Source organism: Borostomias antarcticus (genome assembly GCF_949987555.1).
Source record: "Borostomias antarcticus genome assembly, chromosome: 3".
Taxonomy (NCBI): Eukaryota; Metazoa; Chordata; class Actinopteri; order Stomiiformes; family Stomiidae; genus Borostomias; species Borostomias antarcticus.
The window spans coordinates 27,483,652-27,501,234 of NC_140236.1; the positions used below are offsets into that span (position 1 = coordinate 27,483,652).

The following is a 17,583-nucleotide window of genomic DNA, read 5'->3' on the forward strand; positions in this document are numbered from 1 at the left end:
TTTTAATGCATTCCTTTAGAAGTTATATGCCTTTTTGTGAAAAGCCACACCCTCTGCAATATTCAATTGCTCACAGTGGCTATTTTCATCAAGCTTTCTAAATTATGCCGAGATGGAACTTTAGATATTCATTGCTAGATTCTATATACTGTGCTTCATGTAGATTGACAAAACTTCCTAGGAGGAGATAGATTTCAAGTGTTTTTCAAAAAATGCACAATTGTTGCAAATTAACATAATCTGAAGTTATGGCTCCTTGAGGCAAATTTGTTCAAACTGATGAGACATATATGCCTCCAAAGCTTCATGACTCTAGCTCCAATGGAGCATGACATATGACCATTCAAAGTTTGCATTTTATCCCCTTTTATGTATTTTGGCTTGTAATAGCGCCACCCTGTGGCCAATCAGGCTCTTCTTTCTCCAGTGACCATTAGACATACCCTGGTACCACTGTACCGTGGTTCGGAAAGCTCTGCATGGCGGTTAGGCCTAAACTGAAAATGAGCTCTCTAGCGCCCCCATTTGGTTTGATTGGGCCAATAATGCAGTGGCCGCCTCAGGTTATATCTGCACAGATGTCTACCAAGTGGCGTGGTGTTCTGCACAACCCTTAAGAAAGTATACCACTTTATGTGAAAAGCCACGCCCCATGCCATTTTCATTGGCTCATAGTTGCTGTTAAATTTAACTTTTTACACTTTTGCCGAGATGGAATTTTAGATATCGTTCCCTAGATTGTGTGTAACGGATTTCATGCAGATTGGTCAAAGTCTCTAGGAGGAGATAGATTTTAAGCATTTTTTAAAAAATTCAAAATGGCGGAAAATCTATATAACCGGAAGTTATGGGTCCTTGAGGCAAATTTGTTCATCGTGAGGAGAGACATATGTGTGCAAATGTACATGTCTGTAGGTCAAACGGGGCCTGAGATATGCCTGTTCAAAGTTCGCAACTTCAGTCGGCTGCTATAGCGCCCCCTTTTGGCCAATCGATGTGAGACTTGCTCCATGGCTTCAGGGCCTAAGCCTCTACGACTCTGCCGATTATTATAAAAAGCGACCAGTCGGTTATAGGGCCTGCCATAGACTCCCATGGCGGAATAATAATACTACCAATAACAATAGGGTCTTCGCCCCTTTGGGGCTTGGCCCCTAATAATAATAATAATATAGGCAAATACAATAGGGTTCCGGCAGCTACGCTGCCTGGCCCCTAATAAAGCCCTAAAGCTTATATCCATTGTGGTCGTCTGGGTTAAACATAACACTTAACACAAGATACATCACAAATGAATATGAATAAATAGCTCAATAATTAAACTGAACGCATCAACAGGACAGCGAACTAAGACAATACAAACAACATAGAAAGTAACAGGTGGCAGGGCCGTTCATTTCTAATCTTAGAGGTAACTAATGAAAAAAGACATGTTATTTTGCAGCCAAGTCTTTAAGACCCTTTTGAATGTGCTGAGTGAAACATTCAGATTCATGGCTAATTTATTCCACTGAACTGCTGCACTGTACAGAAATGTGTTCCCATCAGGAGTAGACCGACAGTCAGGGGGGTGACTGACAGAAAGAGGGGTAGACTGACAGATAGGGGCATAGATTGACAGGGTGTAGAGTAGACTGACAGACAGGGTCAAACAGACAGATCGTGGTGGAAGGTGGGGAGGGCAAAGCCTGGGGCCACACCCTTCCAGCCAGAAGGACGAATCAGGAGACGCCTTCAACCCTGAGGGGATGAATTGTTTCTGTCTCCCCCATCTCTCTCTTAGTCTTTCTCTGTTCGTCTGTCTCTCCCCATCTATTGCTTTCTCTCTATTATATCTATGTATCACTCCTTCTCTCCTCTCCTCCTGTAGTTGTTTATAACATCTTCCTTGCCTTCTCCCCTTTGCCCCTCCTCTTCTCCACCTCTGTTATATGCGGTAGTACATTAACGGAACTGCTCAGCGAGTTCGACATTACCACTATTTACCACTAGATGTCGCACTTTAGCACTGAATTCAACCAACACGACTGATTCTAGAACCTATGTCACATCAAGTGACGTCTGAAAAGCGACCAGCTGCCTGGGCCACTTAGCTCCTGACCGCCACAGCAACCCCCAGCTCTGCCCAGGAGACCCTCCCCCACTCTGGCCTGGTGTGGCAAGACGCTCTGCTTGTTGCCATTCTGGGGAGGCTCTCCTGGTTCTCCTAGCCTCCCACTCTGTCTAGACACTAATGTAGATCTGACTGCATGCGATAGGTCTAAGCAATATGGCAGGCGATTCCATCCTTGCCTGTTAGAGGGCAAGGTGGAGATGAAACCATCTTGCTTAGGCCCATCGTCATCTCAGTTCTAGTGTCTAGGGGGGTTTGGGAGTAGGGGCTGGTGTAGGCCACAGGATCCCTGTCCCTTCTCTCTCTGCTCCTCTCAACCTGCTACTGTGGACAGAGGAGCGGAGCAAGCGTCACCATGGGCCCCTTTATCAATGAGCTTGTGATCAAAAAGATTTTTGAAGTGAACAAAGATTGCAAGTATTCTGACCTTCTACTTTTCTTTCTCTTGTTTTCTTTGGGAATAAACTACTGTTTCAATGTTCATGTTACGATTGATGAATTGGGATTGTGTTAGGTTGTGTGTTCTCATGTGATGTATTGTAGCAATGTGAGGCCAGGACAGAAAAGAGCCATGGCCGTTACAATCTGCCGTAGGGGGGCTTGGAGCAACTGGGGAACCAATCACCTCAAGGCAGCAGAGCTTGACCACAGCCTGGAGGTCGGAGGGAGCTGTTCATTTGCCCTGTAGGCTTGCACCACAGTCCTAAACTGGATGGGACAGCGCAGGGAGCCAGTGCAGAGAACGGAGTAGGGAAGTTTTGTGGAAGAGCATGGGGCCGTTGAACACCAGGTCAGCAGCAGCTTTCTCCAGGAGTCTGATGGCCAACGCTGCAGGATGGCAGCAAGTAGGGAGTTGCAGGAGTCCAGGCGGGAGATGACAACAGCCTGGATGAGCACTAGCGACGAATCACAGCCAGATTTCTTTCCTAGCACAAAGTTTGATAAAAGAGATGAGTATTGCTCAAAGAGATGTTGTCAGAGAAAGCAATACAGAATACTTGTAGAAAATTCCAAATGAAAATGCTGTCCATCCCCATTATAAACTTACGTGTTGCCTCTTTGTCAGTGAGTCAGATCCGCTATCCAAATCAAACCGCTAGATCTTCACTCTGATGGACACGGAATGCAGGTGGAATCAGATCACTGACTATTTAAATGTCTGCTGCAGTGACGTCTACTATATGACATCATAAAAGCAGCGGACACAGATGGTGAGGTGGGCTAATTAATTATAACCTTTATTTAGGGGGAGTGTGGGGTCAAGTGTAACACTTTTTCTAAATTACTTTGAGATTAGTTAAAATAGATTAGTCATATTTTGCTATAGATACGCATGTCTATTAATTTCTCATAGCATTTAAAAGTCCCCATACATTAAATTAACGGTACAATATTGATTTATTTTCAAGATGTGGTGTGGGGTCAAGTGTAACACATTACAAAACAGCTGCAAATAAAATCATTAAAGGTAAATCTTATCTACAGTCTTTTTTTTCTTTTTTTTAAACATAGTTTCAGTTTGTGGTGTACGCCGGAGGTGATGATTTGGATAGTGAATTTTAACTGATTCAGTCAATTTATCTACCCCTGGTGTTGTGAGTAGGCTAATGCTTTCTATAACTTACACTTATTATTCACAACTTATACATCACAGATCTTCTGCCTTAGGTTGAACAATTACACAAAATACATCACAACTAAAATAAAATATCTGAAAAAATATGATATGGGTTATCGCAACTGGCCCACCTTTCCAGGTACTTTGCCTTGCATCATCTGTGAGCCAGAAGCATCACTCTCTCTCTACTCCTCTTCTTTCCCTTCTTCACGGCACCGGCGAGACCGTGGGTGGCAGGGGCCTCGTCCTCCCTGGGCCAGGACCAGGACCAGGGCTACTGGACAGGAGCTGGGTGGCTACAGCAGATTATTAAATGGGCACCCCCCTTCACTGGTCTTTCGGCGATTTTAAGGCCCATGACACTTCGGGAGGGCTCGACGGCAGATCCAGCATCCTGGATCCACCCCTGCTGACCACCACCCCGCTCCAGGTCTCCCCCCGGTTGGTTCTGCCACCATACCTCCCGCTGTATCCAGATCCACCGGGATGTCACCTGTTGCACTGATGATGATGTTGATGCGATGATGTTGGTGAGGATGGTGATGACGATGATGGTGGTTGGTGACATTGCGGTTTTGGTGATGGTCGTAGTTACTGTATGTATGCTTGACGTGTGCTAAACAAATTCCCCTCTGGGGCAATAAAGGTTTAAATTCAATGCTGCTTGGTTTGCTGTTTGGTAATGTTGGATACCAGCCACTTTCTGGTCAGACCTTCGATCTTCAGCAGTCCAAGGGTTCCCCAGAGCGACTGCCCAGCGAAGCTCCTGCAGCTGATCTCCACTGCAAGTTCCAAGCCTTCCATCCATTTTGCTGACTCTAGTATAAGGTCTTGATATTTTTTGAGCGTGCGCTCATGCCTTTTCCATCCTCTCCTCCCAGGTAATTGTGAGTTCTTTGAGGCAAGGCAAGTTTATTTGTAGAGCACATTTCAGCAACAAGGCAATTCAAAGTGCTTTACATGAGACATTGCTTTACATGAGACGTTAAAAGTATCAAGATAAAGTGCAATACATAAAAGGTCATATAAAAGAACATTTAAAACAAAATGCAGGAAAAATAAAATACAGGAATAAAAGTTGCAGTGCAGTGTATGAATAAATAATTATTCAATTTAATAAAAAGCAGCGGCAGTCTTGATTTAAAAGAACTGAGAGTTGCAGCAGACCTGCAATTTTCCAGACGTTTGTTCCAGATATGTGGAGCATAAAAACAGCACCACCTGTTTGGTTCCTCTAGACCAGAGGAGGATCTGCTCTGAGGCTAGTGTGGGCGGTCTCCTCATCTGCTCTGAGGCTAGTGTGGGCGGTCTCCTCATCTGCTCTGAGGCTAGTGTGGGCGGTCTCCTCTGGGAATTGGAGCCACTTCTTCAGGTCTGCCCACATCTCCCAGTCGCTTGCTGTGGCCAGGACACCTATGTTCCCATCTCCTGCTGTTGCACTCTCTCCTGACCTGACAAAGTGGATGAAAGTTAGAAAGTTGTTTTGCCTTTCTCCTTGCCCGCCCCACGCCATCTGCCAACTGTGCCAGGATCCGGTCGTGACGCCACCAAAATTTCCCATCTGTCAAGCTTGACTGACATGAGGAGAGGACATGCTCGGGACTGTCTGACCTTCTGCAGAGCGTGTAACTGGGGCTCTCTGCCAACCCCCATGTCTTGAGGTTTGATGGAGTAGGCAGGCCTTCGTATACAGAACACAACAGGGACTTGATCCAGTATCCTTCCATGCTCCAGATGTCCTGCCAGGTTAGAGCCCTCTCTTGTATGCCCACCTTAAGGGGCTACTCCCTAATCTCGACGACATCTATGCCAAGCGGTGCAAGACCAAGACCAGCAGAATCCTGAGAGACTCAAGTCACCCAAGCAGTGGACTGGTCTCTGCTCAGCTCAGGGAAGAGGTACCGTTCACTGATGGCTAAAATGGAGAGAGTTTCTTCCCTCAGGCCATCCGGTACCTAAATGGCGCTGACCAAGCACTTTTTGTTCTCTGAGTAACAGCACTTTATATTTATTTTTAACTGAAATAACCCTCTGACATCATGAATGTATATTGTTTCTGTCTTTTATTGCTCATGCTGTTGTGTCAGATTTGTTGTGTGTGTACTGTATATTTACTATGGAGCCGACTGTTACATTTCACTACGTTGTATTATGTATGTGACGAATAAACTCTGAATCTGAATCTGAATCCCACCTCGTCCAGCTGCCCTGCTTTTTCATGGCTTTCCTCCTCCGCCTTGCGAACTCCCTGCACCACCATACCACGCCGTTCCTTCACCACAGAACTACATTGACCGCCATGCAACACGATGTATCAAAGCTATTTGCGCGTGCTCAGAAGTGCTTAGCGGAGGGAGGGAAAAATGGCGGCTCTGCTGCTGCAAGTGTTGGAGCGTTCAGAAATAACTAAACTCACAAAAGCTGTTCAAAATAAACTCGAGAAGTTTTTCTCTGATCAGCAATACGAGCTAGACTCCCTAAAAGCGCAGCAGGAGCAATCTAGAGTCGATAGCGGTAAGAATCGATAACGTTACTGTATTTAATAGTTTGGCATGGCTAGAACCAACGTTAGCTAGCCTAGCTGGTGTCTATAGATAACCACCAGTTTATAGTTAGCTAGCCACCTAAACATGATGGATCAATGAAATTGGATTGTCGAAGCTTGTAACGTCAGTCAGTCAGCTAGACTATTTATTTAACGTTCATGTTGCAATGTTTCAGCAATTTTCACGTTAGCTTACGTTGGTCATTTGGCTCTGGCTAGACAACTAGCACTACTTGCGGAACACTTGATTTAGCTAGCGAGCTACCGCCAGTTTATTAGTTATCCACCTAAACATTATCACTGAAATTGAGTTTGTCTTAGCTTCTAACGTCAGCCAGTTAACGTTAGACTAGCTAGTGGGCTAACTTTCACGTTGCAATATTTCATCATTTTTCACATGTTGGCTAACGGCTAACGTTGGAGCTAATTTGTTAGGTGACCAGCTTGCCAAACTGAAGACATTCACGAACGGCAACGTGTTGGCTAACACGATAAAACATTTTTGTCAGTATAACTTAGCCCTATCTATTTGTGTTGCCATTGTGCTACTCAGTATTTTGTCATCTTATTGCAGAACAACAGTTCTTTGAGAAAGCAAAACGGCTTGAGCAAAGTCAAGAAGAGTTGGTGTCCCAGACGCATGAACATCAGAAATTAAAAGAAGAGTTCTCCAAGCTTGGTAAGATGAATTAGGCTACTACTTCGTCATTTACCCTTTCAAGCAATGACCCCGATGCAAACTTATTTACATTTTGTGGAAATATCCCCAATTTCAATAGACGAAGAACTAAAGAGTGTCCGTGAAAAGAACAAGCAATATGAAATTGCCCAAGAAAGGCTGTCATCTGAACAGGTCAGGCATACTTGAATCATCTCGTCTTATATTATGTTTCAATTTCTGATGTTCCTGATTACTGAAATATGTTTTTATTCTAGGCTCTGCTATCAAAAGCCAGAGATGAACTGGAGGCAGAGAAGTGTGAGCTTGTGCGCACACTGGAGAGGAGATCCAGAGAAGTGGAGCACTTGAGTGGTATGGGGACCATTCCATGAGAAACACATCTATGCTAAAGATGTTCTAGATGAAGACGTGCTGTACTAACACTTATATTTGGGGGGGGTTTCAAATCAGAGGACCTAAGGCGCACCAATGACAAACTGATGGAAGTCAATGCTTCCAAGATGGGGCTGCAGATCAAACTGGATGAGCTTGAATCCTCAGAAGTCAACATCAAGGTGAATCACTCTGGACCGACTCTTTAGAATATCTCTTGCATGTGACACATGAGATTTGTAATGCTCTCTTCCCCTGCCCATGGCCCTACAGTACAGGGAGAAGCGTATGGAGCAGGAGAAGGACCTTCTCAAGAGCCAGACGGCCTGGCTGAATGAAGAGCTGAAGGCTAAGAGTGACGAACTGCTGGTGTTGTCTCGCCAGAAAGGCAATGACATCCTGGAGCTCAAATGCAGACTTGACAATAAAGAGGATGAGGTATGGAAGCACTTTGACTTTAGTACTAGATCACGCTCTTAGTGACTTGTTTAGAAAGGAGACACTTGTGAGTCCTAGAGAATAGTGGTACACCGACTGACGATGTTAAATGCAATTATTGTAAGTCGCTTTGGATAAAAGTGTCTGCTAAACGACTGCAATGCAGTGTAAAAGGGAAGCTTGAGGGACCAGGTATGTCTGTCTCACAAGCCTGCTCACCACCATCAGTGATGTTCCATGGTCTTTCAGCATCGTGCACCCTCACTCAGGCGACCCAGTCAAAGTTTGTTCAGACCCAAATTACCTGATATGTAGGGATGGGTGGACGATGCTTTATGAATCTTTGGGGCTTCTTCCTGATTGTGTCGGGAAAAGAGCCGAAGCTCCGATGCATTGAAAACGGAGAGCACAGTGACACCTGGTGGTTTGCAGAAATCATAGCAGCCATTGCAACTGTAGCCTAGTAGACTACTGCACACTACGTATGTTCATTGTGATCTTGTGAGAACCGTGTTCACTGAAAGTGTTGCAATAAATATATAATGTAATGTGAATATGCACACTTGGTGCCACGCTGTCAGAGGTTGCGCCAAAACTTTCAAAGCTTTGAAAGCTTTTCCGGTACATCAATGACGTTTGAAGCAGCACCAAGCTTCAGACGTCATCAATCACGTGGTCATCGTTTTTCGACACAAGCTCCGGCACATTGTTTCGGCACAGTGCGCTTCACATTGAGGACCGAAGCCCCGAAGCTTCGGTGTCGTATGTCCCATCACTACTGATATGTACCAACAATCCTAAGATCTCACTTTTTTATGTAGTTGAACAGAGTCCAAGATCAAGTGTCCAGTTTCAAGACTTTGAATGAAAGTCTGCAGAAGCGGGCTGAAGACATGATCAACCAACTGAAAGAGGTAGTGATGCCACCATTTGAAGGCGAGCCTGAAGTTGCCATTTGCCGGTTCTGTAAGATCAGTGGTTGAACAGTGTTTTTTGTCCTCAGGCCAAGGAGCAGCAGATCAGCATGGAAGAAAAGTTCAGGAATGAGCTAAATGCAAACATTAAACTCTCCAATCTGTACAAGGTATGTAGTGCTAGCCTTGAAATATACACAAGTGTATCGACTAGTGATGCACCGATGTAAACATTTTGGCCGATACTAGGGTTGCAAATTTCAAGGAATTTAATTAATCGAGAACTGTTAACCTTAACAAATCGATTAATTGATAAGAACGTCCCACGACGGACTGCGCTTTGCTCGCTTCATTTTTTTGTCATCTTCCGCCATGTCGTTGAAATTTCCCGGCATCCCAATTAGGGCTGTGCGATATATCGTTTACGCATCGCCATTGCGATGTGTGCTTGCGCAATAGTCACATCGCTGAGCCTGTAATTTTTCTCCTGCTATGTAGTCAAACTCAGATAATTCAAAATTCAATAGTCTACTAATTTTCCGCAGTATTGATACTTTCTGCACTATCGATACCAACTGGCTCTCTCTCTACTCTGATCTTTGGAAATTGCGTTTTGACTATTATAATGCATAAAAGAATGACAGATGGAATAGCAGAACATATTCAAATCGAATAGAATATCCTAACAAAATGAAATACAGATGGGCCTACTTTTTCCAATGCTGCGAAACCGTGAATTTAAGAGAGATTGGGCTGGACTTTGGTCAGCAGCATCCTGCTCAAAATGCGCTTTGTGCTGCGAGGCTGCGACCCACTCTGCTGCGCGTGGACAGAGTGAAGGAGAGGGATCAGTAGCCTGGCTCCCGCCCCTGAATCTGAATAACAATTCAATCTGAGTGTCAGACTAGTGGAGTAGAGCAGACACTTTCAGCTTATAATTGTAGCCTCCCAAACTTATTATTTTATTTTACATTAATTTAATGAATACAATAATACAATTAAATATATGTAATTTATTTAGTTTAAACAGTTCACATTCCTGCTCCACCTCAGCAGACAGACTACACGGAGATCAGTAGGCTACACCTGACATTGTATTATTCCATTAGCCTACTTTTCCTGATGTTTTAGGTTTGTGCTGTGGTATCGTTTCAGTATCGGTATCGAGATATTTTTTAGCAGGTATCGTATCGAAGTTGTGATTTTGGTATCGTGACAACACTATATGATAGTCTGTCTGACAACATGAATGATTCAGACCAATCACAATTTTAGTTAGTTTTAGTTGAGTTTTTAAATGATGCACAGCAGCCCTGCCCCACCCCGCTGGAAGGCGAGCACAAGTCGAATAAAATGAAAATGACAGAGAAAGGGGATGATTTAGTGGTTAAAAGAAGTCAACGTCTGACATTTGGCATTACTTCAGCTACCGAAAGGCTAATGTAACATCAAGCCTGGTGACAGCACAGGTAGCAATTAGCAATATTAGAGAAGATGACGAGAATTGATCGGGGGCTCCCACGCCTTGTTTTACATATCGCAATATATATCACAAAAAAGTATATTGCTGCAATGTATGTTGTCAATATCGTGCAGCGCTAATCCCAATTAGCCTTCACAACATGGTGGGGCTCCCTTATGGGCAGTCAGACCTTAAATCATGATTACATTTCACGCAACTCCTGTTGATAACGTTCGTTCACCCCCAAAAAATTATGTTCCATTAACAAACAATTCATTGAGTAACCAAATCTTTCTCGAGTAAATTCTTATCGGCAATTAATCGATAGTCGATTAACTATTAACATCCCTAGCCGATACCGATAAGGGATATTAACATTGATGTCATGGCCGATAACCGATACTTACCGATGTCGATATGTTCTGTATAAAAACAAGTTTGTATGATAATCAAATGTTATACATACTGAAAAACACATGGAAACACTGTCTCTATGTCCAAAATATTCGGAGAAGCCAATAAATCATATTTTACCGCATTGTTTCCTCTCAAAAACAACACACACAACAGCAGCTAGACTGAAATAATTATCGGCTCTTCACATCGGCCCAGTTTTGCACATCGGACCGATATCGATATATATATTTAAAAAAAAAAAAAGACTAACATCGGCCAATACCGATATGATTGCCGATATATCGTGCATCCCTAGTATCGACCCCTTCAGACTCTGGCCAAGACTTGACTCATAAGTTTATGCACACAGGGAGCGGCTGCAGACTCGGAGGCCAAGAGCGAGGAGCTGAGTGGGGCTGTAGAGGAACTTCACAAGCTGCTGAAGGACGCTGGAGAGGGTGAGAGACTACATTATCTGACAACAATCATTTAGAGAGATCTTCAACTTATGCAGTAGTGCACTCCTTTCAAAGTATCATACAATTGACTCCACCCACACCAGCTCAGTGGCCTTGTGGTTCGAGTGTCCGCCCTTAGACTGGGAGGTCGGGAGTTCGATCCCCGGTCGAGTCATACCAAAGACTATAAATTGCCAAACCCATTGCCTCCCTGCTTGGCACTCAGCATCAAGGGTTGGAAATAGGGGGCTACATCACCAAATGATTCCTGAGCGCGGCACCACTGCTGCTCACAGCTCCCCCAGGGGAATGGGTCAAATGCGGAGAACAAATTTCACACCCTTGGGTGTGTGACAATCATTGGGACTTTAACCTTTAACCCCACCCCTTCCAGCTAACCAGGCTCTGGAGGTGAGGCTTCAGGAGATGGAGAGAGCCCAGGACATGGTGGGGGCTGAGCTGAAGGAGAAGATCCAGAGTTTGGAGAAAGAGCTGGACAACGCCAACGAGTTGCTCTCCGACTCCAAACTCAGAGGTGAGGCCTGACTTCCCAAACTCCCCTCTGTCGGCTGGTGACTAGTTTTTGTGAACACCCGAGGGGCGATGGGAACTAACAATTGCTTTGTATCATATTGATTTATGCTTTGTTGCTTTCTGGATGAGGTTATAAGAGTAAAATGGAGGTGGTTGTGTATCTCCAGGCCCTGCCGGCGCGGCCTCAGTCCTCACAGAGGAGCAGATGATCACCATGTCCCCGACAGCCGCTGCCGTGGCCAAGATAGTCAAACCCGGCATGAAACTGACCGAGGTAACCACAGCGACCACATCGGCATCGCAACGGTGACGGAGGCAACGCCTTTTTCTAATGCCGCGTGGCGCATCAGTAGCGTTTGTTCACTTTTGGAATCAACGTTTCTAACCAAAGACACGACACACACAACTATTCCGGTTAGCTGAAATTGGAAAGAGCAGCCATTTTGCCCGCGTTGAAATGTATCCATTCAATCGTGACCAAGCGTCCCTTCTCTCCTCCCCAGATATACTCGGCGTACGTGGAGTCCCAAGAGCAGCTGCAGCTCGAGCGCCTGGAGAGCAAGCGGGTGAATAAGTACCTGGATGACATTGTGCAGGAGGTGGAGGCCAAGGGGCCCATCCTCAAACGCCAGAGGGACGAGCACGAGCGCATGCAGAAGTCCGTGGCCAGCCTGTCGGCCAAGCTGGAGCAGGCCGTCATGGTGAGGTTCACCAAGCCTTCGCTTCACCTTTGGAGTTTTCCTCATTTGTTGAATGTGAGAATTGAGAAGGCGGCGTGTGTGTCTGTGTGTGTTTCAGGAGGTGCAGCGTCTGCAGAAAGAGGCGGACGAGGCCAACAAGCGCACCTCAGTGCTGGAGAGGGACAACCAGAGGTCTGAGCAGCAGCTGGTGGACATGGCCCAGCAGGTCAGTAAACGGCACAGTCCAGCACACCAAGGGTTGGGGGGGGGGGGGGGCGGGCTACATCACCAAATGATTCCCGAGCGCGGCACCGCTGCTGCTCACCGCTGCTGCTCACCGCTGGGTCAAGTGCAGAGAACAAATTTCACACACAGGTGTGTGACAATCATTGGGACTTAAACCTTTAACCTAGCCTCACCCCCTGTCCCCACATTACCCTCAATATTTTTTTTGCAATTGTTTTTCTTTTTTTGGCATGGTTTTCAAGTCTTAAAGGATTAACATGGTGGTTCAATATAACACTTTCCAGGTATCTTTAGGCAACAACAAAACACATGTGTTTAACTATTTCAGAATTCATCCATACAAATTCTTTTAAAACATGTTTTTAGAGGTCTGAATCTGCCACTCAAAAAGTTCACTCACTCAAAACTGGGCGTGATTATTAACAACTGATTGACAGTTCTCTGAGCAAATGACCAACTGGAATCATTCTGATTGACAGGCGTGTGCCCCGTTACCATAGCTACCACCGCTCCGAGCTAGACAACAAGAGCTAGATCGCACAACAGCCAGATCAATAGCCATTTTTCTAGCTGCTTACCAGGGGCATTTACAAAGTCCTTAATATTATATTAACCCCCAAACATTATAAAGATACACGCTACCTAACAGGCCGTATCCTCGAATTTGCATTAGGCCTATTTGGGAAAAGTACGATAAAAGTATAACGACGACACGTCTCCCCCACGACACAGAGGAAAAAGCACCCTGCAGCCGGCCACGCAAGCCTTGGGCTATTGGACTAACGTGATAGCTTTCAGCCAGCTACGAACAGTACCTATTTAGTCAAATAATTGCAATTGTGGGTCTTGCCAGAAGACAGATCATTTGCGCTGTGAAACCGACATAACATCCGCATTGTTCACCAGTCTAACGTTATTTATCTTAGTAGGTGTCCAACAAAGCCAGTTGAACACTGAAACGTTACTGTTCTGGGTTCAACATCTGTCAGTTGTGGTGATATAAAGGAATCGAGCGGAATACCACTGCAATAACTGATTATTGGTCAGATCAATTAAATCATTATAGCTCATTTCACATACAAAGGCAACACAATACATTTTGCAGAAAGGGGCTGGGGATGTAGCCTACATATAGGCTAGCCTACTGATCCTACTAATATGTGGCAGACTGCATGCGTAGCGCAGCGATTCAACATAATCGATGAGTTTGGAGACAGAGGGCCGTGCACCAAGACTCCGTGAGCGCAGCGGTCAAGGGGTATAGCCTACTCCGGAGTCTGGAGACTAACAGGTCATGCAGTCAATAGATCTAGTTTTGAATGTTATTGTAATGCCCTCTGGTTATAATAGAATATCGCTACTGGAGCTGTTTAATCCCAAAATGCGCAATGCTTCCTGAAGTTGGGTCGGATCGAGGTGCTGGGATGATCAACATTATGTGGAGCAGATGCCACAGTGATGATAAGCCTTACACAACTTTCAGAATGTTTTGCAGAATTACAATTATTTGGAGTTGTAAATTATGAAAGGAACATAACTTGACTTAACATCTTCACCTCCACCCACCCTGAAATGTAGTCATAATTTTAGCACAGTAGCCTCTATATGCGCATCACAACGCTGCAATACAAGACCTTAGGACAAACGATTCAGTACACAGCAGGTGTGTTTGATCAAGTTAAGATCTCAATGTGAGAATAAATAAATGACAAAAACCCGCACGGGTAGGACTACGTCTTTATTTTCCGAGGTAATTGTTGCGCATACAACATGACATTAAATTAAGACATAGGCTACTTTCTCATAAAACAGGGCGGTGTTGTAACATTTATAATATCATTAGGTGACATTGGCTGCAACCTGTCCTCCAGGACCTGCACACCCCCAGAGCCCTGAAGCGCGGGACCTGGACCTCAAGTCCCAGGATTGGAAATGTAGTGATCTGGCTACAAGAAAAGGGGGCAAATTATAAAAGCGATTAGTAATAGCATCGTTATTTTGCATATGCAAAACAGCATAAATTACAACAATAGGCTATTTATCAGTAAGTCTACATTATATCGAATTAAGTTTGATCGAGAGATAATCGGGAGATTCTTGTGGAGACAAACTGACTTATATCCAACTTTGACTTGGATAACTATTGGCCTATACAACAAAGCACGCTCACAACAGTTATGGTAGGCTATCGCTTCGGAAACCTTACAGCACAGTTTGCACCTGGTGCAAGTAGATTTTATGCCAGGGAAGAGTACAGTATGGTGCACTGTGTTTATGCCAGGGAAGAGTACAGTATGGTGCACTGTGTTTATGCCAGGGAAGAGTACAGTATGGTGCGCTGTGTTTCTGCCAGGGAAGAGTACAGTATGGTGCACTGTGTTTATGCCAGGGAAGAGTACAGTATGGTGCGCTGTGTTTCTGCCAGGGAAGAGTACAGTATGGTGCACTGTGTTTATGCCAGGGAAGAGTACAGTATGGTGCGCTGTGTTTCTGCCATTGCACTGGAGGGCTAACGTTACCAAAAGCAAATGCATTGAGAGCTAACGTTAGCATGCTAGGATAATTAACACAGCTAGCTGACATTCCAAACATTAGGCTAGCTAACGTCAACATGCTGGATAAAGACAAATAGCTAGCTGGATCAGACAGCTTTTTAAAAACTGTTGCCAATTACAGCTAACGTTATGGTTCGTTTATATAAAGATAGACTGTAGATATCTAACAGTAGCTAGGTTGGCTACTCAGACACGGAGATCATGGTGAAAACTTCCCAATATGTATGACAACCACAAATACAATTAGGCCTATAAAACGTACAAATTATATAAAATTAAGAGACTGCAACTATTCAATTATTCTCAAGATGAGAAAGGGTTCAGAGCTGCCTTACCCTGTTGGATAGATGGTGAAACGGCGCAGACAGCAGGTTCGCGAGCCAGACAGGTTTCTGTTGGAGGCGGTGCAGGGGAGTGGAGGCGGGATTTTCAAACTTTAGGGTGACGCCAAGAATGGGAAAAACGTCACGAATTCGGAGTATTTTTACCCCGAGTCAAATTGGACTGAAAATGTTACGCTTCCAGTTTCTCAAAAACGACAAAACGGATATATTTAATGTTTTTATTGTGTTTCTTCAATGTCCTATTGTGCAAATAGCACGTTCAAACTAAAAAAAAGTGAAAATCACCATGTTAATCCTTTAAGTTCTGTTTTCCGTTTTTTGTTTGTGCGAATCTTAGCCCAAACATCTTGGGAATACTGTAATCAGGTTGCCCTCTTCTTTCTGTTTTGGTGATGAAACATTTCTGAGCCTATATGGGACCGAGACATTTTACATTGGGTTTTCACCCGATACACTCCCCGCGACATCTCTGGCCGTCTCTAACGCAGTTCCCCTCCTCCACGCCTCCTCCCCACCTCCCCTCCTCCACACCACCTCGCCTCCTCCCCATCTCCTCCCCACCTCATCACCTCCTCCTCACCTCCTCCACGCCTCCTCCCCACCTCCTCCCCACCTGATCACCTCGTCCTCACCTCCACAACTCCTCCCCACCTCCTCCCCACCTGATCACCTCGTCCTCACCTCCCCACCTCCTCCTCACCTCCTCATCTCCATGCCTCCTCCTTACCTCCTTCTCACCTCCTCCTCACCTCCACGCCTCCTCCTCACCACCTCCACGCCTCCTCACTTCCTCCCCACCTCGTCCTCACCTCCACGCCTCCTCCTCTTCACCACCTCACCTCCTCCACGGCAGGTGCGCGTGCTGCTGATGGAGCTGGAGGAGGCGCGCGGCAACCACGTGTTACACGACGAGGAGATGAGCTCGGCCGACATCAGCAGCACGTCGGACGTCATCAGCCAGCACCTGGTGACGTTCCGGGGCGTGGAGGAGCTGCAGCAGCAGAACCAGCGCCTCCTGGTGGCCCTGAGGGAGCTCAGCGATGCGCAGGAGAGGGAGGAGACCGAGACCACCGGCACCAAGTGAGTGCGTGTGTGTGTAGGGGGCTATGTGTGTGTGTGATCAAATGTGTTACACACTCACTTTTCCACAGCCCTCCTTAGAGATGTAACGGTGAACATTTCATATCACGATTATAGTGACCAAAATTATCACGGTTATCAGTATTATCGCGGTAGTGTAAAATGTGCTGAAAATTTTCTAAAACTACCGATACACACACACTAATAATAAAGAGAAAAGAAAAGAAAGTTGGGCGCTAACGGACAGTGGGATGTGCAGCGGACTCACCCGTGTGGTCCCCCCCTGTCCCAGTGGACTCACCCGTGTGGTCCCCCCCTGTCCCAGTGGACTCACCCGTGCGTCCCCCCCTGTCCCAGTGGACTCACCCGTGTGGTCCCCCCCTGTCCCAGTGGACTCACCCGTGCGTCCCCCCCTGTCCCAGTGGACTCACCCGTGCGTCCCCCCCTGTCCCAGTGGACTCACCCGTGTGGTTCCCCCTGTCCCAGGTGTGGCGAGCTGGAGCGGAGTCTGGAGAAGGCCCAGGCGGAGCTGGAGGCCCTGCGGGAGCAGCGCAGCGTCCAGATGCAGCTGGCCGAGTCCATCGTCCGGCAGAGGGACATGTACCGCATGATCCTGGCCAAGGCCACCGGGGTCAGCTTCCCTCAGCAAGGTGGGCAAGCTCTCTCTCACTCCCTCTCTCTCTCCCTCCCTCTCTCACTCCCTCTCTCTCCCTTTCTCTCTCTCTCTCTCTCCCTCTCTCTCTCTCCCTCCCTCTCTCTCTGTACAAACATTCATCTGAACCACTGTTAGATCAGAATCAAAAGACCGTTCACTGCAAGGAGGACCTCCATATTGTCCAATAAATACCATTCGACTCTTGTTTGCGTGAACTTTGACCTTTGCCAGGTCCTGCGGTCCCAGAGGAGTTCTCCCTGACCTCCACCCCTCGCCGTTCCCCGGCCGCCACTCCCACCGCGGCCACTCCCACCGGGCTGGCCCTGCCGGTCGAGTCGACCGAAGCGGCCGAGGTCAAGGCGGCCCTGCGCCAGGTGAGCCCCCCGCGATCCCGAGCATGCGCTGTCACAATGTCTTACACGCCGTCCGCCACTAGAGGGCAGTGTGCTGCAACTAGTCATTATGTCTTACTGCCACTAGAGGGCAGTGTG

General features: G+C 46.2%; 1 protein-coding gene across 1 annotated transcript in view; it reads left to right on the forward strand.

Annotated features, from left to right (window-relative positions):
* Positions 1-6,094: 6,094 nt before the first annotated feature.
* The window catches only part of tprb (translocated promoter region b, nuclear basket protein), a gene marked incomplete at its 5' end in the record, with an annotated part of 33,726 nt that continues 22,237 nt past the window's right edge, over positions 6,095-17,583 (forward strand). Inside the window, 16 exons of the mRNA XM_084435806.1 lie at positions 6,095-6,245; positions 6,851-6,955; positions 7,056-7,129; positions 7,213-7,309; positions 7,409-7,512; positions 7,604-7,768; positions 8,590-8,682; positions 8,772-8,852; positions 10,911-10,998; positions 11,393-11,533; positions 11,700-11,806; positions 12,036-12,233; positions 12,331-12,438; positions 16,211-16,437; positions 16,924-17,087; positions 17,324-17,466. Of these exons, the coding sequence (XP_084291932.1) occupies positions 6,095-6,245; positions 6,851-6,955; positions 7,056-7,129; positions 7,213-7,309; positions 7,409-7,512; positions 7,604-7,768; positions 8,590-8,682; positions 8,772-8,852; positions 10,911-10,998; positions 11,393-11,533; positions 11,700-11,806; positions 12,036-12,233; positions 12,331-12,438; positions 16,211-16,437; positions 16,924-17,087; positions 17,324-17,466 (2,046 nt within the window). The remainder of the gene's footprint in view (positions 6,246-6,850; positions 6,956-7,055; positions 7,130-7,212; positions 7,310-7,408; positions 7,513-7,603; positions 7,769-8,589; positions 8,683-8,771; positions 8,853-10,910; positions 10,999-11,392; positions 11,534-11,699; positions 11,807-12,035; positions 12,234-12,330; positions 12,439-16,210; positions 16,438-16,923; positions 17,088-17,323; positions 17,467-17,583) is intronic.